The sequence below is a fragment of the Zosterops lateralis genome, assembly GCF_965231275.1.
Source record: "Zosterops lateralis genome assembly, chromosome: 15".
In the NCBI taxonomy this organism is placed as follows: Eukaryota; Metazoa; Chordata; class Aves; order Passeriformes; family Zosteropidae; genus Zosterops; species Zosterops lateralis.
The window spans coordinates 2,917,709-2,939,629 of record NC_139775.1 but is presented as its reverse complement, the minus strand read 5'-3'; the positions used below and the strand labels follow the sequence as shown (position 1 = coordinate 2,939,629).

General features: G+C 48.3%; 2 protein-coding genes across 2 annotated transcripts in view; one reads left to right on the top strand and one right to left on the bottom strand.

The window, feature by feature from the left end:
• Positions 1–292: 292 nt before the first annotated feature.
• On the top strand, positions 293–9,413 carry AMZ1 (archaelysin family metallopeptidase 1; the record flags this gene model as incomplete). The annotated part of the gene is made up of 6 exons (XM_083872721.1): positions 293–596; positions 2,148–2,315; positions 3,173–3,301; positions 3,639–3,802; positions 5,197–5,373; positions 8,844–9,413. The coding sequence occupies 6 exons, from the start codon at positions 293–295 to the stop codon at positions 9,411–9,413; spliced, it is 1,512 nt and encodes a 503-aa protein (XP_083728847.1).
• A 5,842-nt stretch (positions 9,414–15,255) lies between these two features.
• Positions 15,256–21,921, bottom strand: part of GNA12 (G protein subunit alpha 12) — a 40,531-nt gene continuing 33,865 nt past the window's right edge. Inside the window, exon 4 of the mRNA XM_083872815.1 lies at positions 15,256–21,812. Within this exon, the coding sequence (XP_083728941.1) occupies positions 21,243–21,812 (570 nt within the window). The 3' untranslated portion in view covers positions 15,256–21,242. The remainder of the gene's footprint in view (positions 21,813–21,921) is intronic.

The window sequence follows — 21,921 nt, the reverse complement described above, 5'->3', positions numbered from 1 at the left end:
ACATTGACTTTTGGATCCCTTACCCAGCAGAAGGGTATTGTTCAATCCAAAGGGATTCTCCTTCAGCTGCCCAGGCTGTTGTCTTCAGGTTATAGAGTAACTAAGACTCGGTATCCTACAACTCAAAGTGAGCTTCCATTTCTATTTTGATTCTAGGTTTCATATTTTCAGAATCTTTTGCTAAGCAATCATATTTATAAGGTTTCCCTGATTCATCTTCCCCAACACCTATGCTATCAGCAGCAGGGTACACTCTCTCAGGCCCACCCTGTCCCCGCAGGCGCAGCTGGCCATGCTGCAGTGCCGGCAGGCGCAGGAGTTCAGCTTCGGGCCGCGCGCGCTCAAGGACGCGCTCATCTCCACCGACCCCGCGCTGCGGGAGCTCTACGCCAGCGCCTTCTCCAGCGCTGAGAAGCTGTTCCTGTCCGAGGCCTACAACCCCCGGCGCACGCTGTTCTGCACCCTGCTCATCCGCACCGCCTTCGACTGGCTGCTCAGCCACCCCGACGCCCCCGAGGACTTCGAGACCTTCTACCGCGCCGTGCTGAGGAGGAAGCAGAACTTCTGCCGAAAGCACATCTACCTGCAGCCCATAGGTAATGGGGGAATATTGATGGAGAGACAGGGAGACTGACCATGATCAGAATTCGATTTTACTCAGGTTTTCCAAGAACTTATATACTATTTCAGGAAGGTTAATAATTTCTATTACAATAATTAGGTTAAAAGATCATACAAACAACTCATGCATTTTTCAACATCTTCATTGTAGGAGGTGATTGAATCTTCTTCCTTAAGCAGGTTTCTGTATAAGTTCACTCTCCTGCCCTCCTCCTGGGGGCTTTAGCTATCACAGTTATTAGGAGGATTTGGAGAGAATTGTACAAAGGACGAGGTGAGATATCTCAGAAGAGGCCCTTTCCCTGGGACCTTTGTCCTAGGCATTTATTCTTCGAAATTCCAGGGGGGAAAAAGAGATAGAACAAAGGAAGGGGAGACAATTTATTGCCTCTCAGTCAGAGAAGAGATAGCTGGACCACAGCCTGTGGGGTCAAAGAAGGAAGTAAGGGTCACTCTAAGTGGTAAGGGACTCCAGGGGGTCAGGAGGGAGAGACCATTTCCCTAGAGAATTACAACAGGTTTCTAATCCCGTCTTCTTATAAGCTCAAAGTTCTGTTTGTCCTCGCCAGGACATCCTAGTCACCAGACTAGATATGCTAATTAAGTCTGTCTCACTCTCGTGAATCCCCACATGAGGATGTCGCAATAGGGCATGAAATAAAGGTGCTTGACTCCAGTCGGGAGGCAGTAGAAATCAGAAGGTTTTATTTACAATTCATTCAGTCCTTTTATAACACGCTGTGTTAAAGGCACGTTATTGGTCCATAGGGCTGACACCTCTCCCATTGGCTCCCAGTAGCAAACAACACCTGTTGTTTACTATTGTTTACACAAGGTTGCTTTAGGAAAGAGAAAACTGTTGAAAAGTTTCCCTTGGGAAGAGCTCAGCAATTCTCAGGCTCAGAAAATATTGGGTCCACAGAGGGATCTTCCCTGGGCTGCCTGGAGAGACACAGGAGGGTGGTGGGTGGTGTTGAGTGCTGCTAATGCCCTCCTCTGAGGACTCACCTGCAAATGCAATGGCCATGGCAAAGACAAGTGTAACAGGCCAGGCTCTGACGTGCCCCCAGTCCAGAGTCACAAGCTGTGGTGGTAGACCTGCCATATAAATGGTATGTGTGCCCCTGGGTGAGGCTTGCTATGGATTTATGCATATATGTATATCAAAGTATGAAACAGTGCTGGAAAAACCAGCATTTCTGGAGGTCTGTCTCTGATGGTTCATTAAACACAGCCACACATTCCCACGTTAATCATTCTGCACAACTTAAACAGGACCTTAAACCTTCCAGCACATCTGCTCTGCTAATGAGAGCATACTAATGCCTTGAGCAACCTCTCAGAAAGAGCTCCCTCTTCTCCTCTATACCCATAACCATCCAGAGGTGTCCACCACATCCCAGAGTAAGCAACTAACTCCAGAATGAACCAGCCTGCCCCTCCCCAGTTGCTGTGCCACAAAACCCCTTCAGACCCTAATATTCACCCTGGCTTTAAGGGACTGGTAACAGAGCTTCTCTCCTCAGATTTGATTGAAGGCCCTGCTGGGCTCTCTCTACTGGATTCCCTCCAGAGCTGTGTGGAGTCTTTCTTCCTGGGGCTGCGTGTGAAGTGCCTTCCCTCCATCCCCGTCTCCTCCATCCACTGCTGCTTCCGCCACAGCCGCGACTCGGACAGGGTGCAGCTCCACACAGGTGAGCAGGGCCTGGCACCAGGGAGCCCCAGGGACACCAGCCTGGGCGTGAGCTCTCCCTGAGGAAATGCCTGACACAGCCCTTCATTGCCTCAGCTGGGAGGGGATGAGGAAGGGAGTGAAAAGGGAGAAATCCTGTTCCCATGGAAAGCCCAGAGCTTTGAGGCTGGAAACAGAAATAAAAAACAAAGTGACTTTCATCATATTTTCCTCTACTGTTTGTGTTTTTCAGTGCTATTACGTTTAGGTCCAGCTCTGCAAAGGGATCAGATCAGCTCTGCGGGAAGGCTCTGTTGATTTGATGCAGTCTGGGTTCTCCTATCTCCTGTCCAGAGCCAAAGGAAATTATTGGCCTGGGTGGTGCAGGGGGGGAACTCACAGGCCTTTCATGATAGGAAATTAAGGTTCAAGTGTCACACAGTTGCCCAAGGGACTGGGTTTGCCAGCTGCCAAACTCACACTGCACAAACATCCACCTGGGATGTTTGCAGGTACCACGGGCAGCACATGCTCAGCACAGTTCCAGCACTGCAGCCCTGGGGCTCTTCCAGCTCAGTTCTGAAATGCCTGTAGGGAAATTCTGCTCCCAGGTGCTCATTTCCATGGGTTAGTCCTGAATTCACCAGCATCTCTGCTTTGCTTGCACTCTATGCTCAGCACCACTTCCTAAGTCAAGTCTTCTCTGATTTGAGGGATGGGCTACACAGCCATGGCTCTCCACCTGAGGTAATGAATCCAGCAGCTCTGCCTGCCTGTGGGCTTGGATTACATCCTCCTTCCCATCAGCAGCAGAAATTCTGTCTCTCTGCCTTCCAGGGATTCTTCATTTAAATGAACATCTCTCTTGTGTTTGTCCAGATGGGATCCTGAATTTCCTGAAGAACAACAAGCCCATGGATGCCTTGTGTGTCCTTGGACTTACCCTGCTGGACCTCTACCCATGTGAGACCTGGAGCTTCACATTCAGCAAATTCCTGCCAGGACAAGGTGGGATTGGTGTCCCATGGTGACCTAGCACAGTGTGTGAGTAAGGCTGTACTGTACCAAAAAGCCCTTCCCTGTGACACTGGAATAGCCAAATCTTATCCTTAACAAGTTACTCCCTGGTAAGAGGAATTAGGTTTTCCCAGTGTGAAATTAGGGGGATCAGGGCTCCTGATCCAGAGATAATTGAGGTGATACAAACCTTTTGGGGAGTGGGTCTCATCATACCCTGTGTGCTCAGCTGGACTGTACTCCCACAGCTGTATTTTCATGCTGCTTAAGGTGAGAGACAGTTGTAAAAGAGAAGGTGCCTGACTTGTACTCCCCTCTCTCTTCACAGAAGTGGGAGTCTGCAGCTTTGCCAGGTTTTCTGGGGATTTCCCCCAGGCTGGTTGTAGCAGCTTGAACCCACCCACGCAGAAGGAGGAGCTGTGTGAAGCCAGCAAGGAGGCCAGAGTCAGGACCTTGCAGTTCAGTGCCCAGGAGATGGTCCAGTGCTGCAAGGTAGGACCAGAAACCTCCTGCAGCACGTGTTTCTTCCTGTGTAGGGTTAGATATTTCAGACCAGGGCATAATCCATGCCTCAGCCCAGTGAAGCAGCAATGAGACTGCTCCCAGAAGCACAGGAAATCACAGCTAAGCCCACACTGAATTCAAACATAAGGAACTTGAATTTTAGAGCACTGCATAGACAACTCCTACTCCCCTTGCCACCAGAGCAAATGACACCACCAGTTATGGGGAGGCTACAGGACTGGCCTCAGATTCACAGAATGGTTTGGGCTGGAAGGGACCTTAAAGACCATCTTGTCCCAAACCCTCACCATAGGCAGAGACACCTTCCACTAAACCAAGCTGTGTCATGGAGTGGCACTGAAACAACCCTGCCCAGATCCCAGGCTCCTGCTTGGGTAATCCTGAATATTTTTCTTGTCATGCACTGATCAGCAGGGCTGATACAGTGTTTGGAGGTTAATCAGAATAGCTGGTGACACTAATGGATGGCTGCAAAGGGTGACTCTGTCCTCCTCAGACATTGGCATCTGTAAGGGGAGGGGTCCCTGTGCCACACCTGTCACATGCATGGATGGGAATAATCAGGCAAGTTTGCACATCTGTTGATATGCAAGGTGCCCTTAAACCCCTCACCTCCAACACATCCTCTTCACGAGTGCTGTCCTCCCTCATCCCAACATGTGCCATATTCCAGTGCTCCTCCCAAAGCTGGCCCACACAGAGCAGCCTCACCAGCACCTTCAAAACCATTTTCCTTTGCTCCCCTCGTGTTTGCTCAGGATTTTCTAGTTTGAGGTCTCTCCCTGTAATAATTTCAAATGATATTAAGTTGCAATGGGAGGAGGAGAGGAATCCTCCATCCTCAGCCTTTCCACAGTTGCCAATTCCCAAGGCAGTCATGCTTGGCCAACTGACTCCAGCTCCGTTTTTTGCTTTGGCACAAATGCTGATGGAGTCTGTTCTGGAAGGACCAGGATCGGTTATTGCCAACAGCTTCTCACACATTTCTCACACAGGCTGTGTTGCTCTTTTCAGGCCCCAGTGGGACTGGTTTTCATCCTTAAAAACACCCCAAAACAACAAAAAAACCCCTCCAAACACCACAGTGTCCTTGGGAAAGAGCCCCCAACACGCTGCCTACAGGGCTTCCTTCATCTTCCTCACCCACACCCACCCTTCATTCACAACACAAACACGGAGCTGGGAAGAGGTTCTCTCATCACCTTGGAAAAGTGAGTGGAAAAGTGGAGGAGTGCCACTGCTGAGCAGGAGCTTGGGGACACTGGCAGGGAGTAGGGGAGGTGGAACAGCAGAGGAGGAAGAGGAGGGAGCAGCAGAGGCAGGACTGACCAGCACTGCTGTGATCTTTGCCTCCCTGCCAGGTGACCTGCCATGAGATCTGCCAGCTGCTGGGGCTGGGGACGTGCCGCTGGCTGCAGTGCATCATGCAGGGCGCCCTGAGCCTGGACGAGGCGCTGCAGCGGCCCCTGGAGCCCTGCCCCATCTGCCTGCGGAAACTGCAGCACGTCGTGGGCTTCAAACTCATCGAGCGCTACAGGGTGAGCCCCAACCGCCCCGTCCCTCCTGGAGCAGGGCCAGGGCAGGGACAGGCTGGATCAGCCCAAACCTCAGCTCTGAAGGTGCTGCAGCAGCCTGGTGAGGGCAGGAGATTCCAGGAGATTCCAGGAGATTCCAGGAGCTGTCAGTGCCGGGTGCTGAGGCAGCAGCTCACACCTGAACACAGAGGTGTCCTACACAGGCTCTGACAAACAAAGAACTTTGCACAAGCTCCAGGCTTTGGCCCTTCCCAAGTGACACTGCCACAGTCCAACCACACTTCCCTGCTCCCAAAAACGAGCTGGGGAAGGCAGACTGCAGGCAGGAGCAGCAGTGTGTGCAGGGGCTCCCACAGCTACGCCCCTTCCTGTGCCACCTGGATTTTTGCCTCTGTGGCTGCTGGGAACAGGGAGGAAACATTATGTGTGTACTTTGCTGCAGTTTCTCTGTTCAAATTTATGAGAAAGGATCCCAAATTATTACCCACAATACATGGAGGGTCCCAGACTCATCTTGTCTCTCTTCTCTCCCACCCATACCCCTGCAAACTACATTTAGACAGATCAAGAACAGTGCTAACATACCATTAGCTCTTGAAAGGGTTTTCTACCTCTGCTGTCTAAAAAGCAGGATTCAGTAGCCAAATGGTTGGTGGGATAGAAATAATGTCCCCTTTCTCACTCAGCACCCATCTTCTCCCTGGTTGTGATTCCTGTCTGACACACATCATGTTCAGAGGTAGGATTTTCCTCGGCTGCCTATTTTACAGTCTGTGGGTTGTGTTTGTGACAAGATAGGAGCAGAATGAGAAAGGAGGTGCCTCTAGTTTCATTCAGTGTAGAATCAGATTCACAGAAGGATGGCAAAGTCTGTGGGGAAACACATATTTTTTGTGGTTTTCCTGCTTACCTGTGGTGCTGCCAGACCCTTCTCTGACTCTCTGGCTGTCTGGTCTCTACTGCTCTCTGAGAGGTGTCTAAATTGCCCAAACCACCAAAAGAATAAATTCTGCTTTATTTAAACACCCAGCCTGTCAGCATCCAGCCAGTGCTTTCTAGAAGAGAACTGCCACCTGCATTAATCTTATCTAGAAACACTTTTGCCTTTCCACCTGCAGCAAATACTGTGACTGGCTCAGCATCCTCTGGTGACAGGGAACACAAACCTGAAGGAATGATGCACTTGCCAAATGTCACATCTGCTTCCTCCAGAAGGCAAAGCTCTACTAGATACAGTACAAGCTGGTGTAAGAGAGCTGTGATAATCTCTGTAAGAGGCTTTGCCATAATGTTGAGAGGAGACATAAATGCCAGAGATGAATTAAATAGTTAAGGAACCTGACAGAAGAGAGCAGAAAGCATTTTGAGACGATATCAGAGAGCAGAGTTAACTTGCCAAGCACATTAAGTGTAAGTCTGAACTCACATTTCCTCTTGGAAAACTATCACAGATCCCCACCTGCCACAAAACAGCTTCAGACACTCATAATAACCACAGGAAATGCCAGAACCAAGCTGTGCCTCGGCAGCAGCAGGTAACACTGCTGAGATCTGCAGCTGAGACATGGCTTGGGGCAGAAAACCAGCCCTTACGCAGCAGAAAGAGCCCCTCAACTTATTTATCTGAGCTGCACTCAGAACCACACTCCATTTTTTATTCCAGCTGCTTATTTCTGCGTGAGTCATCTTGACAACTGAAAGCGAGTTAATTGTCCTGGTGTTTCCCCACCACAATCAACATTTCCACATTTCCACCTGCTGCTTGTGCAGCAGCCCAGGCTGTCCTCGTGTGGTGGCTGGATGAGTTTGCAGTGGCCACACACACAGGGACAGCAGGTCTTAGTGACATCATTGGGGTGGACATCCACTTCAGCTGCTCTTGCCTGCAGGTAAACAAAACCCACACACTGCTCATCCCTTCCTGGTTAAACAGGAGAACATGAGAGGCTGCAGCCTTTCAAACCCACCCAAAGTTCAAATGAATAAGCCACCCAAAGGATGAGAGAGACTGAAGAGATTCTGGGAATTCAGGCAGTGATCCTGAATCGAGCATCCCCTTTTTTTGCCTTGAATAACCCAAATGTACTGTTGGAGAGTCCACATCTCCACAGCCTTTTTTCTACTTGGGAATTGGGCTAAGTAGCAATTGGGATTCCTTCCCAGATCCACTGTTTTTGGGAATTTAGAGCCATCACAGAATCATGGGCTGCTTGCAGCTTTCCAGTAGCTTTGTTGTCCCTTTCCCCAGCCCAGCTCCCACTACAGCTTCTGGCACTGTCTTTGTTGGACAAACTGAGGGAGGGAAGGGCCACTGGAGGTGGGACGAGGCAGGAGAGAAGTTGTCCCTTTACAATTTTTCTTGCCCCAGAGGGAGGGGGCAGGGTGGATTAGCTAAGCTGAAAGAGTCCATTTTATTCCTGTACGAGATTCTTCCCCGAGGCTCCATGCTCAGACTGAAATGAGAAGCAGGGCCGATTTCTCCCACCCACTCAATTTGAGCTCTTTATCCTCTCTGTCACTTGCCTGAAGAGAGAGCAATGGAGGAGGGAAGGAGGGGGGAGCAGTGGGGGCTGTGAGGGAAGGGAGCTCCACAGGGCTGGGAGTCTCCTGCCTGCTCCTCAAACACTGCAGCTCCCCCTGAGCTGAGCAGGGACGGGTCCAGCCCTGTGCCTGGCACAGCACGGGGACAGCCCAGGCTAATCCTGGCACTGCTGAACAACTGGGGCTTTGCAAGTGGATCACTGGGAGCTACAGAAAGTAAAAGTGAAGAAATAGGCCACAGGAGTGTGAAAAACTGAAAAACACACATAAAAAAATCCTGAACACTGGGAATAAGGCAGACGAGATCAGCTTTTATCCAGGGATGACTGGAGCACTGTGGTTCATTCCCTAAAGCATAAGGAACAAATGTGCCAGGAGCAACCTGTTATATGCCTCATTGTGGCATTTAATATTTAAAGAGGAAATTGTCTCAGACATTTTCCTTTCATTAATTCTTTCCTAGAGCCAGCCTTCCCACTTGTTCAGTTCAGCTCGGGAGGGAAAGAGCTATTCTTGGGAATAAAACACACACTACCACAGGCATTAACAACATGATGAAACACAATTCTTCACCACCATCTCAGGTGTTTTTATAATGACACAGTTTCCTCTGGAGAGGCGTTGGTTTGCCTCTCCTGGAGGCCACATTCACACAGCAGAGAGTGAGCTGGTGCAGTTTTCTCCTACCACCTTCAATAACAGGGCAGATAAAGCCCACATCTGATTGGAGGCAGCTCTGCCATAGTCCAAGAAAATGGGACAAGAGAAAGCTTCTGCTTTCTAGGGTCACCAGGAGTTGTCTAAAACCATTGTCTGGCAGAGAGGACCATGGCAGCTGCAGCTGAGCCACCCAAGATAAACAGGTTTTCCTGGGAAAGGTGTAACTGGTGTGTGTCATCCTCCCCAACAAAACCTTTCTGCTCTCCCCACAGAAGCTGTATGCTTGGACACAGACGGTGCTGTCCAGGTGGCCGAGGCAGGAGCCAGCAGAGCTGTCAGCCTCCGAGGACATCCTCCCGTTCAGCTCCGACTCCGGGCTGTGCTGCGAGAACGACTCCGAGGCCGTCACCTCGCTGTCCGAGCCGCTGACCCCCGACACCTGCAGCCAGGGGCTGTCCCTGGGACCAGAGCTGGAGCAGGATGAGCAGCCGAGCTCCCTGGGCGAGGGGCAGAGCCAGCCCCGCCACCCCGGGCACAGCAAGGCCACGGACACCATCAAGGATTATGAGCTGTGGCTGGAGATGTGCATTGCTGCCCTGGAGAGGAACGTCTCCGAGGAGGAGCTGGCTCAAGTGGACCAGACTGTGGATGCCCTGGCGAAGTGGGAGATGTTCACAGGCCAGCTGCCTGCTATGAGGAAGGACCTGCCCTTTGCCAGGGACAGCACCGGCCTACGCAAAGTTCTTGGAGATAAATTTTCCTCCTTGAGGAGGAAGCTGAGCTCCAGAAAACTGTCCAAAGGGGAATCATCCCCTCATCGCTGGCGGTGGGAGGACAATTAGGCTGGGGCTGCCTTGGGCCAGCTCTGCTCATGCCCCGGCCCAGCTCCCAGCCTTCCTCACCCCGAGCTGTTGCTGTCTCAGAGAAACAGCAACTCCCCCCAGGAATAAAAGGTGTTTTGTTTTCTGAGGTTGCTAACACAGTTTTGATGTGATTAGTTCTTCTCTAAGGGTTTTTCCCGTGCTGGTCTAAATGACACAATTTAGACACCACTCCACACTCACCTCGAGTCCCATGCTGGTGCTTTTATTTTCTTGGTCTGAAGCTGGCCAGGAGGAGGTCAGCCAGGTCCCCACTAAAGGCTGAACATGCTCACACAGGAGCTTGGGCCATCTGAACAAACAGATGCAAATTAATCCAGGGCAGCTCCCCCACACAGGGAGCTCTTCTCTGCTTAGCACATCAGTCCCAGGCACAGATGAGATTTCTCCCTCTCCTCTCCCCCTCACAAACACTCAGAGTGCTCTGCTCACTGCCCCATAGGCTGGAGGCTGTGCTGAGCACAGGGGCACAATCCAGGCTGAGGCACTGTCATTATGAGTTGGGGGAGATGGGCACAGAGTACAGCAGAAAGATCCCTCAGCTGCCCCAGAGAGCAGTGTCAGTCTGAGATTGTCTCTTGGCAGATTCTCTAGAGGATCTCCAGAGCTGCCTCAGTTCAAACCAAGCCAGGCTTGGAGCATGAGCTGGAACTACTCACATCCTCTGTAGGTTGGCACAGGAGAGGAAACCTTTGGAAACGTTCACAGACTCATTGATTATTAACGTAAAAGGGGAAATCACACATGTATTCCTCTTTCTGCCTTGGTTAGCCACCACCCTGGCCCTCGCCTGCTCCCTGCAGAGCCCCTGGGCAGGCAGTGCTGTGCTGGCACGGCAGAGCCTCCCTTCCCACGGCCAGGGCACGCTGCTCCTCTCTGCTCCTCCCGGCTATTTATAGCCCGAGCTCAAGAGGCCGAGGGGCTCTTTGCTGCTGCCAGGGGAAGGCTGACCCTGTCCATGCCCTGCCCCTTCAGCCCCGAGCACTGATAACGCTCCCACCGCTCGCGGCTCCAGATTCCTCCCGGCTAAAAATACCAGCAGGTAGGAGCGGGTTCAGTGCAGCTGGGAGAAGGGAGAGGATGTTTCCCTCCGAGGAGGCAACAGCTTTGGCTTTCCGGAGCTCTTGCCCTTTGCACTGTGAGGTCTCCACCCCATGAGCGCGATTTTGGAGCAGGAAGCGAGAGGACAACTGGAAGACACTGGAAAAACGCCGGAGATTTACACACGCAGGTGAGTAGCGAACACGGGCTCGCAATAAATTCAGCTGGATTCTGGAAACACAAGCATTTCACATCCGCATGATTCATACCGGGAGGGAAAGGGAGTTTGGCTCCGGGGCTGATGACGGCAATTCCTGGAAAAGTTTTTCCAGGCTGCGCTCGGAGCGGGGCCGCTGCTGCCGCCCTCTCCCGGCAGCCGCAAGGTGACGGCTCCTCCTCGGCCGGGACAGCCCTCCCAGCGGCAGGAACCGTGCAAACAAACCCTGCTTGAGTTACAAACCCCAGCTCTGCCCCCGGACTCGCTCAGCCGTTGCCTGAACGCATTTACTATTTTAAGCAAGAGATTACTCTCTGTTCAGCCTTGTTTGCTCTTTCCTTGTTTCTGGACTGAGTTATTAGGCTGAACTTTAGAAACTTTCCAGAAAGAGGCTCAGGATGACAATCCTGCCTCAGGGAACAGAGGCAGCTTTCCATCAGAAAATTCCAAAGGCAACAGAGGAGTGGGGTGGCACAGAAGGGCTGGCAGAAGTCACAGATGGGACACTCCTTGTGACACTTGGCTTATGTTAGTGCTGCTGTGAGAGCAGGAATTTCTGCTCGAGAGCTCTTGTGACTGCAAACTGGGTGGTTTTGACACCGTCACTGCCAGCATCACCACTTACCTGCTCAGCTTGTCCACGAGTGCTTCAGGTAAGACATGAATGAGATAGAAACTCAGAGCTTCACCTGGGCAGCTCAGCAGTGCCCACGGGCAAGAGGCAGAAAGGGGCTGAGAACATGCAGAATTCCTTCAGCAGCTGCAGAAGAGGGCCCTGCAATATTCCACTGCAGGCTTTGCTCATGTGAAGACACTCCTGTGGAGGGGCTCCTCACCAGCAAAGGTTTCCAGTGCTGCAGCAGCACGTTTAGCACAGGTCTGTGAGCAGCACTTTGCCCCAGCCCACACCAGGGAAAGGACTAGAGGCAGCCTGGGGCACAGAGGGACAAAAGTACTGGCCAAGGGTACACCAAAACTGAAGGTTATAACCAGAACCAAAACACAGAGGCACAGCTCCTTCTCCTCTCTGCATGTTCCAGAGTTGCAGGGGGGGCAGAAGACAGCTGACACAGGAATAACTATTAGGCCAAACTGAAGGTAAGTCTCCAAAAAAGATTTCCTGCATCTTAAGAAGCAGGTTCCTGGGGAAATCCTTCTACTTGGAAAGGTGTGGGAACATAACTTGTAGCTAATAAGCTGCTGAGTAAGCTGTGAAACAGAAATACAGATGAGAGAATTAGGAGTCACTTTAGAAGGTCAAGCTGTGGATCAAACATCAGAAAGAAGGAGTAGGGTGCTCTATATATAAAACCAACATGCAGAAGTTGCTTGCAATGCAGCAGCCAAGGTTGGGGTTGGTTACAGAGGTGCAGGAACGGTTCCTCTCTGTGGCAGGCAGAGATCTGGGTGCTCCCTGTGCAGCCCTCAGCCACAGCCTGGGGAGCCTTTGGGAAGGAACTCAGGGGAGGGGACAGCAGGTCCCAGAGGGACACGGTGCCAGCAGCCTGCCCTGAGCTCCCTGGGCACGGCAGGGCTCTGGCTGGCAGCCCTGGAAGGCCCTGCTTGTGTTCCTCTGCCTCGTGGTGACAGGCAGACAATGAATCCTGCACACGATCCACCTTCAGGAGATCCCCCAGCACAACCAGCACCTCCTTCCTGCAGTTGCTGATGGTTCCGTTTCTGCCCCAAGCTCAAGGACACTTGTTTTGAAGCAATTTCTAAAGTCTAATCTTGAACATAGTAAAAAACAATCTTTTAATAGCTTTACGAGCTCATAAAGACAAATATCTTCTCCCAAGAATAAGCAGGCAGAACATTCCACTCCTCTGAAAACAAGGATTTGCTGTAGCTGAAGGGAGAGGGGAGACAAACCAACTGTCCGGGGGGGGGGGGGGGGGGGGGGGGGAGAATAAAACAACAAAAAATTCCATGTTCTTTACTAGTGAAGGGTGCAATTGCCTACAACAGCTCACAAGGGTGGGAGAGGAAAAAGCAGCACCTTCCTCAGACACTTCATTAGCATGATCCAGCACTTTGTGATTTAACACAGTGGCTGTCACTGCCTCTCTCCCCTAAAAATGGTGCTTCTCACTCAAGTCTGCTTCTGCTGTGCAAAATCGAGGCTTTAAGGGAAAGCTGCTTTTGGTAAAATCCCTGAACACTCGTCCTAATTAACTCTTCCTGCCTTAACACCACGCAGCCTCCCAAGATGCCAGCCAGTCCTGGGAAGAGTGGCAAGAAATTTGGGATTAGTAACTGAGTAAACTTCCTCCCAGGTCTGTAAGGATAATGAGACACCAGGCTGGAGCTAGAAACCACAAGGATTTATTTAATTTCTCTCCTCAAAGAGTTCTACCGAATACTTTAATAACCACCCCAAATCTCACACCTTGTACACTTGAGCAAAAAAAACAAGCTATACTTTGCATTTTGGAACAGCCTCTCCCTGGGGAAACAGACATGTTTTCCCTTTTATCTTCAGTGTTGGATTACTGAAATTGCAGAAAAGATACTCTGGTTCTGAACAGGGAGTTGTGTTGCTCCTGGGAAGGTAATTCCAAGCTAATATATGGAGTTTAAGCTCTCCCTGGGGCACAAGCACTCACTGGCACTGAACAGACAAACCCACCTGCAGAACCAACTGCAGCAGCTCTGCTCTTATAGAGCAATATCTGTGCAGCTGGGTTAGGGAAGGGGCACATCACAGAACACCTGGGCCTCAAAAGGGCCACTGTGCTCTGTAGAACTCACCAAAGAGCTCCTGGAGCTGCTGCTGAGAGCTTTTCAGGTTAAAGTGATTAGACCTGGGCACCTTCTACTACAGCACACTGAATTTGCAATTGCTGGTCAGCGGAGCTGCTGAACACTGGCAACACATCTCACCTGTAAGTGCCCAGGCACAGTCAGCCATTCCCAAAGCTTGATCTGGCTCAAGTGCTGCATTTCCACTTGTTAGCAGAAAGGACCAAAAATGCTCCATGAAGTCTTACAAGTTGTGCACTGCCAGTGGAATTGACTTGGCACTAAGAGTTTACACAAGAAAAAATCAAGACTTGCCAGAAAAATCTGCCAGATGTGACCTTTAGAGGTGAGGGGATGTGAGGAAAGGTTAATGGAATTCCCAAGGAGGCCAAGTGCTGCCAGCACAGCTGCCACACGATGGCAATGCTGTGTGACAGGGACACTGGTGACCCTCCAAAGGTCCTGCTGTGGGACAGGGACACTGGTGACCCTCCAAAGGTCCTGCTGTGGGACAGGGACACTGGTGACCCTCTGAAGGTCCTGCTGTGGGGACAGGGACACTGGTGACCCTCTGAAGGTCCTGCTGTGGGGACAGGGACACTAGTGACCTTCCATAGGTCCTGCTGTGGGACAGGGACACTGGTGACCCTCTGAAGGTCCTGCTGTGGGACAGGGACACTGGTGACCCTCCAAAGGTCCTGCTGTGCTCCCAGATAGGGGCCTGGCCCTGGGAAAGCAGCAGGCACAGTCCCCATGGCTATTTATTATCAGACCCTACACACCACTGAAGAATCTCTTAACAGGTCTCCCATCTCAACAGGCCAAATTATCTTCCCTTGCTGAGCTCAAAATACATAAGCAAACTCCAGCTGTGCCTCCCCTCCCACCTCCCATCAGTGCTAATGCTCCAGTCTGCCCTGGGAATGCCACAGATGAATGAGTCCCAGGTTTCACACAGGTTAATGTGTCACCAGCCTGAGCTCCTGAACACACTCAGGAAGAATTATTCCAGCCAGGACTGGGGGACTGGGAGATACCTGAAGGTTACAGACAGATTTCATGGCATGACAGCTGCACTTCCACACAGTCCACAGAAAAAAAAATTAATAAAGAAAAAACATCAGACACTTGCTGAAAGACGAAACCCATAAAGAACAGTATAACAAGTCAAGTTTTAATAGATTTATAAAATTCATATATACAAAACAGTAAACTAAGTCACCAAAGCTATAAAATACACTTTTTACACATCACAATATAATTTTATCTAGTACACAGTTTTCATAAGTTGAAACTATTACAGCAAGTAGCTGCTTCTATCACAGATGCTGTTTTGGTGCTAGAAAGACACTTATGTGAGCAGTCTGGGACTGTGCTTTTACTTTATGCATTTTCCACCTTTTTTGAGTTTGTCACTGTTTTTAAAGTACTTTCCTGTGAATTGTTAAGAAAATTAAGGCTAAACTCAGGGCTTTCTTGCCCAATGTAGTGAACTGGTTTAAAAAAAAGACTGATATTGCATAGTATGTGTGTTAATGCATAGGCACCAGAGAGCAAGTACATTGCAGAATAAAGGATAACATCACTTGGCTTCCTAAGCTATGTGGTTGTGTCACAGATAACCTGGTGTTTTGTCAGTTTGCTTTTGTACATTTTGATTCCACAAACAAAACAACTCCTCACCAGAGCGAGAAACACCAGCACTGCTGTTCAGTGGAGTCTCCAGAAACACTTTTTAATCTGTATCATCAATTCAAGCCCTTTCTACATTCCAGACAACACAACCTGGAGGAACACTCCCTATCCTACAGAGGGTTAATGGCCTCAATGCAAACAGGACTCTGAACACACCTCTCCAAACTTAAGTCCACCAACCACCTTCCCAAGTCTCATGAGCTCCCAACAGATCCTCTCTTCTCCACATCCCCCTGCTTCCTGCTATCTCCTCTCAGCCTTTGTGCCCAACCATCTCTTTCTGCACAGGAGTTCAATGGCAAGCAATAGCAGAGAAGTTGTGCTCCCCAAAACCTGTCACTTCCCTCCAAAGATGCTCTCTCAGGTCCTACTTATTAAAAAATGTTGCCCTCCATCAGTTGTAGATTTTATTCAAAGAATTGGAAACAGCCTCTTACTTTCTCATGCTCTGGTATCTGAAGAAAGTTTAAGCAGCTGTCAGGAAGGAGGAGGATGCACTGTCTGGCCAGAGATCTGTATACTGTATTTTATCAAAATTGAGTTTTAGCACCCAGTGATGAACAGATGAAGAGAGGTTTTACAATGGCAGGGCCAGCTTGACCAGCCTGCTGCTCTGAATTCACAGCCAATGGCTCTCTGGAGTCACTCAAAGCTTTTGGGTCAGTGCAGAGGGCATTTCACTTCAATACAGTCTTCAAGCACCATCAGCTTTTGGGATCAGTTTAGAAACTAGCTCCCCTCTCCTGCTCCCCTCCAACATACTTTGGCTTTTATTTATTTTTTTTTTTACCAGAATGCCCACCTTGGAAGTCAGTGCTGCTCTTTTTTCCTCCTCTGACTATTTTCACACCAGACAGAAGATAGGACCTTCAGTCACAGGCCAAGAGCTGGGACAGCTCCCCAAGCCAGGCACAGAACCACCAGCACTGACAATCTAGAACCTCCACACTCCCCACGCAGTAAGAACACAAGCATATCAACACACAGACAAACTTCAACACTGCTTTCCAAATGCCATTAGAAAGATACAAACGTCAAGGATCAAGCTGAACTGCCCAAGCACCAAGATGAGCAAAGAGGCAGCATCACTTGGTTGGCAGAGAGCAGTTTCAGCTCCAAATCTCCTGGCTTTACTCATTTCCACCTATGTAAAAGAGATTAGTGTTAAAACAAAGAAGTGCCCACGTCACAGCACAAAGCAGAGATCACCCCAGCTAATTACAAAACAGGTATTATTAAAAAGCACTAGGTCCTGCATTACCAATGATTCCTCACTAGGCCAGAGAGTCCTCAGCTGGAACCGTGTGGAGTCAGCATTAACTCAGGCCAGGTCTGGCCCAGACCACGCCGGTCTTCCCCATCCATAATGGATGCTCCTTAAAAAACTGGTAAAAGCTCATTTACAAAAGTAGGCACAGATGTTTAATAGTTGCTACTGAAACACCCCACCCACCACTTTGTGTTACAGAATTACAGAGTATGAGGTAAAGAGTTGGCAGTGCTATATTAAACCCCTGACTACACCACGTGCTTTTAGACTAGAAAAGAGGATATAGAGAAGAAGGTACTGCTAAACTTACAGTTCTCATCATGAGATCAATGTTTGGTTTACATGACAAACTGCACTGTGTGGAGGTGTTGCATATTTTGTTTGTCTCTCAAGCTGGCACACATCAAATCATCCATCAATCCAGCAGGTACTCCTGAAAATTTGATGACAGAAGCCAAGCTAAGGCAGGTGTCAAAACTCACTTGCTTGAAAATCAGAGGGGCTTTTTAGAGAAATCCTCTAGGTCCATGCACAGAAGGATTTTTTTCCCCAGAAATAAAGAAGTACACACATAGAAAAGACTCCAAAACATAAGTTAATATAAGTTAAAACATAGTTAATACAAAGACAGCCATCTAAAGGCAGCAGAGGACCTGTTTTCTAAAATGCTGTTCTGTAGAAGGCAGCTATCTGTCACTAAAGAAAGCTGCTGGTTTCTTCAGTGGTACCATGTCTGTTCTTTTAACTGCTTTAATTCTACATTTCTCTGCAGATCACAGTAACCAGGATGGGTGAATTCCCAGAGGGAATGAGGCCATGGGGATTGGGGGCAACACACAGACAGGATGGGACACTCTCCAAATGCACTTCTCACACCAAATGCCATTTCAGCTGCTCTAGGAGAATTACAATTTTGTCTCCAGTGCCATGCACCAATGAGCTCCTCCTACTCCATTTCCCTATGGTTTATTTGCCATTACTTTCTCTGCTCTGCCTGCAGCTCAGCTTTACCTGCCTCAGAAGGCCTGGAAATGTTCATCCTCAGGAGCTTTACTCTTGTAACAAGCCTACTTCTAGGTTTTACACAGCAGCAATTAAAAAAATTAAATATACTATCAAGTTAATAAGTCAGTCTAGGCTGCTGTATTAAATAAGATTCATTCTTTGCATGAAACTGAAAGCATCTTTGAGTTGTAAAGCTGAGAGGCCAGCAATTTCAATTCCATAACCACCACTAGGTAATTTTCAACATTAAGAACTATTTCATTCCTTCAAAGTGACAAGTGCCTATTGAATATGTCACTTCCAGAAAAGCACTCTTCCTCTGTAACTCCACCAAGCCACCTGGCAATGCATCTCAGGGTTGTTCAGAGCCTGACAGCACTGCAATCTGCAGGACTGCTACTGACACACTCTCTATTAGCTTAACACTTGTTTTCAGGACAACAAACACCAAGTAGTGTTAGATAAATGACTCCCATTTCATTTTTCTACTTAGACTCCAGAATTACGTAAGTCTCTGCCCCAAGCACAGGCTGCAAGAGTTTCCTCTCTTTGTCCTCGGGAGAAACAACCCCTCTGCAACATTCTGTCACTGACCCCGGGTGTCAGAGGAGGGACAGCAAAAAGCTGCTTTTTTTCTTAAAAAAAAAAAAAAAAAAAAAGGTACTTGTTCAAGGTCTCCATCTGATGATCATCCTGCCTGTGACTTATTTCCTGACCAGCCAAATGTGAACAATAAGCCTATAAAACTAACAAAACTAACAAAAAAAAAAAAAAAAAAAAAAAAAGATGTTCTCTCCAGCTGTGTTTACCTGCAAAGTTCTCCAGGATGTCTCTTAAAATAAAGTTTTCTATTTGTTTCTGGTGAAAGGACTAAGCAACTGACCAGGCCTGTCCTGAGATGTGTGAACAACCTCACCTACCTAAGCTCTGCTTTAGTCATTCATTGATTTACCACAACATGATTTTCTGGCTTTATTATACTACAAATTACCTTGAAAAAAAAAAAAAAAAACCCAAGCCCCCTCGGCTGTGGCAGGAGAAAACTGACACTGCAAAAAGACCTCCCATGCCCTTTTTACTCACAGGCAGCTCCTCTGCAAACTTGTGAAGTGCTTGACTTTTGCAAGGAGAGTTTCCTGACCTGGGGCTCCTGGTGTGATCCGTCACTATCCCAACCTGACAGAACTCTGGGCCCACAGAGCCAAACCACTGATTTTCACCTGCAGCTGCAGCCCCACACTCAGGCCCAATTCATCAATTAAAACAAGAAAGGCAATAACGGGCCCAAGGTGGGCAAACTGGTTCCCTAAAACTGACTTAGTGTGCAAAACTGCCATATCATACAAAAAACAAAAAGCAGCTTGAGAGCTCAGTGTGAGATCTCTCATGCTGTTTCTTTTCCAGGTGCAGATTTTAAGTTACTTAAAATATAAGTTGCATCGTTAGCTGTGTTGAGGGTAAATCCATAAGGTGACTAAGGATACAAAACCATGGATGAGTGTCAAGAGTAAAACAGAACAGGAAATTCCATGCTATGCCTCCCAGGTAAAACTACAGTAGATTCAGACACCAAACTGAGGTAATTCTTGAGAAAAAATACAGTTGAAAGGGAATGTTTAACTCATTTGAGAAAACAAGCACAATATTAACTCATCTGGAAAATTGAGTGAAAGAATAAAGCTCACAGCAAACTAAGAACTAAAGTCAAGTCAACCTGGAAGTCAGGTGAGCCCACAACTGCCTCCTCTTTCCCAGTGTCTTGTGTGAAGTGAAAACCACCACCAAGAACTCAGAAAACATCTGAAAGCTTTGAAAGCAGCCTTAGTCTTCAGCCAAACAAATGGGCTCAGAGAAACCAACCTTTATGTGATGAGTAAACTTGTTTGCATCACGCCGTGGTGAAACGTTTTCCTTTTCAAATGTAATAATCTTAAGATTTTTTCCCTCATCTGAATATTAGTCACATAACATTCTTCCCCTTCGAGGCTAAAAATTAATAAATATTTAAAAGACAGAGTTGGTCCTGGCAAAATAAGACTTGTTACAAGGAAGCTAATTCCTGTTTAAGTTTGCTGAAATTTAAGTTTATGAAATTAGATTTTCCCATCTGCAACTTCTCAGTTGCTTCTTACCTCAATTCTGTGCCTGCTACAGACACTGAAACAGCCACAGCTTTTCCACTCTGGAGCCTGCACAAAGAAAGCCAGGAGGCTGTGACATCAGGAAACTACACAAAAATACTGATATGAACATCTGCAAGCTTCAGAGGGGAAGAAAGATTCCAGATTTTATCCAAATTAACATGAAAGGACAACGGAACAGGACTTTTCTTTGACCACATTTCCCATGGGATTACCAGCTGAAGTAAAACTTTGCTTGTTTTGACATGCCATTACAGGCTCAAAGGGGATAAGAACTCCAGGGAATCTGCTGACTTTTTATGGGTACAAACAGCCCTTCAGGTTTTATTCTTGGATAAAAACTATGACAAAAAATTGCACAGTAAACTATGTTTGAGTTACCTAAAGGATAGCACTACAATATCTTCAGTTTGTCCATGTACCCCACTGCAGTAGAAAAGATTCAATGTCTGTACACAGAAAAGGCACCTGGCAGAGACTGAGAGCACAAGGAAATTTGGAGTTCACATCCAGATTATTCACAGCCTCTTGGCATTTTACACCCAAACCACTACTCAAAAGGGGCGACTCCAAACCTGACTGTGCTCTGAGTTCTTAGTGCATCACTATAGGCTAAAGATCCCATTAAGACACAGATTAAAGGCTAATTTTACAGCAAGGTCTTGCTGTCCAAATACATCAGTGCAGCTGGGATCTCCGGGGTGTTCAGTCCTCCTAGGTCAGCTGTTGGGAACTAATCAAGCAGCTGCTGTGCTACCAAAACCTTTGCTTAAAGAGTTTAATCAGCTTCCAGACTTTAGAGTACAGATGAAGCCCTGCCACGTGAGATACTGAACCTTCCCAAATGCTGCCCACTGTGGGTGTGAGGACAGTGCTGGCTGCCCATGGAGCACATCTCCCTCCAGCACTCACTGTGCAGGTACATGGCTGGGTGCCCAGCACAGGCTGCTGCACCAAGGAAATTAGTTTTCCCATGATGTAACACTCTCCGCTCATAGTGCAAAATAAACCCTTCTCCGTATCAGTGAGGCCTTAAGTCCCCATCCCATTTACTCCAACATGAGTTTCCTTACACAGTTTTAGACTTCTGCCTCAGGAGACTCATGCAAAACCTTCAAACAAGAGCTGTGCATCCACCTTAGGAGGTGGATTCTAGACCCTTGGCAAAGCTGAACACACACACAAGACCTGGTTATATTCCTAAGGGTTAAGAATGAAACTTCCATTAACATTCTCCAATACAGCTGCCAATCTCATCGTGTTTAGATTAGTTTGATTGATTCAGCACCTCCAAACTACAAAAAAAGGCAGTTTGTACAATTAGTGTCTCTGAAAAATGAGCGCATTCGTTTGAAACATGTCTTCCATCCATGGTCTGTCAGAGATTTCTGTTCTCGAAGAAGGCAGACGGTGGTTGTGTCATTCAGCGTTCCAAACTCGGTACAGAACCTACCACGGCCAGGTTTCAGTAGTGTTTTAGTCCAAATGATTCAGTAGCTAACATCAACACGACTCCTCCGGCCTATAGCTCCTCTGTTTGGACTGGCTAGTGAACAGCATTCCTGAGCCAAGGAATTCGCACAGGTCCCACGCCGCATGCAAGGGCCACAAAGAAAGGATAAAAAAAACTTTGATCGAACCCTCCGGCGAAACTTCAACAGAGCAGGGGCTGCTCTCCTTCACTGCAGCATGATATCCTTGAGGTTCTCCTGCAGGATGGTGTCCTTGACGGCGTGGAAGACGAAGCGGATGTTCTCGGTGTCGATGGCCGTGGTGAAGTGGTGGAAGAGCGGCTTGCTGCGGTTCCGCCGCTTCCTGTCGAAGCACTGCACCAGGTAACGCTGCACGTCCTCCAGGCGGTGAGGGTCGCCCTTGAAGTCCGAGAAATACTTCTTGATGCTGACAGTCTTGACCTTCTCCACGAGAAGATCCATCTTGTTGAGGAATAGGATGATGGAAACATTGAAGAAAAGCTTGTTGTTGACTATTGTCTCAAAGATATTCATGGACTCCACGAGTCTGTTTGTGCGCCTGTCTTCCATGAGGACCTGGTCGTATTCGCTGGAGGAGACCATGAACAAAATGGAAGTTATTCCATCAAAGCACTGGAACCATTTTTGACGCTGAGATCTCTGTCCCCCTACATCCACCATCTTGAAAGGAATTTTTTTAATGATGAAATCATGCTCTACTATCCCCTTCGTGGCTTTTCTGGCCAGCAAAATGTCTTGTTTGCTGGGGAAATAGTTCTGCAAAAGAAAGGGGAGAAGTGTCAAAAAAAGTCCTTCAAAAATTTTGGCTAATGCCTGAATACTGAAGGGATGGGTAAAATCACCAGAAGCTGCTTTTAAATTTAAA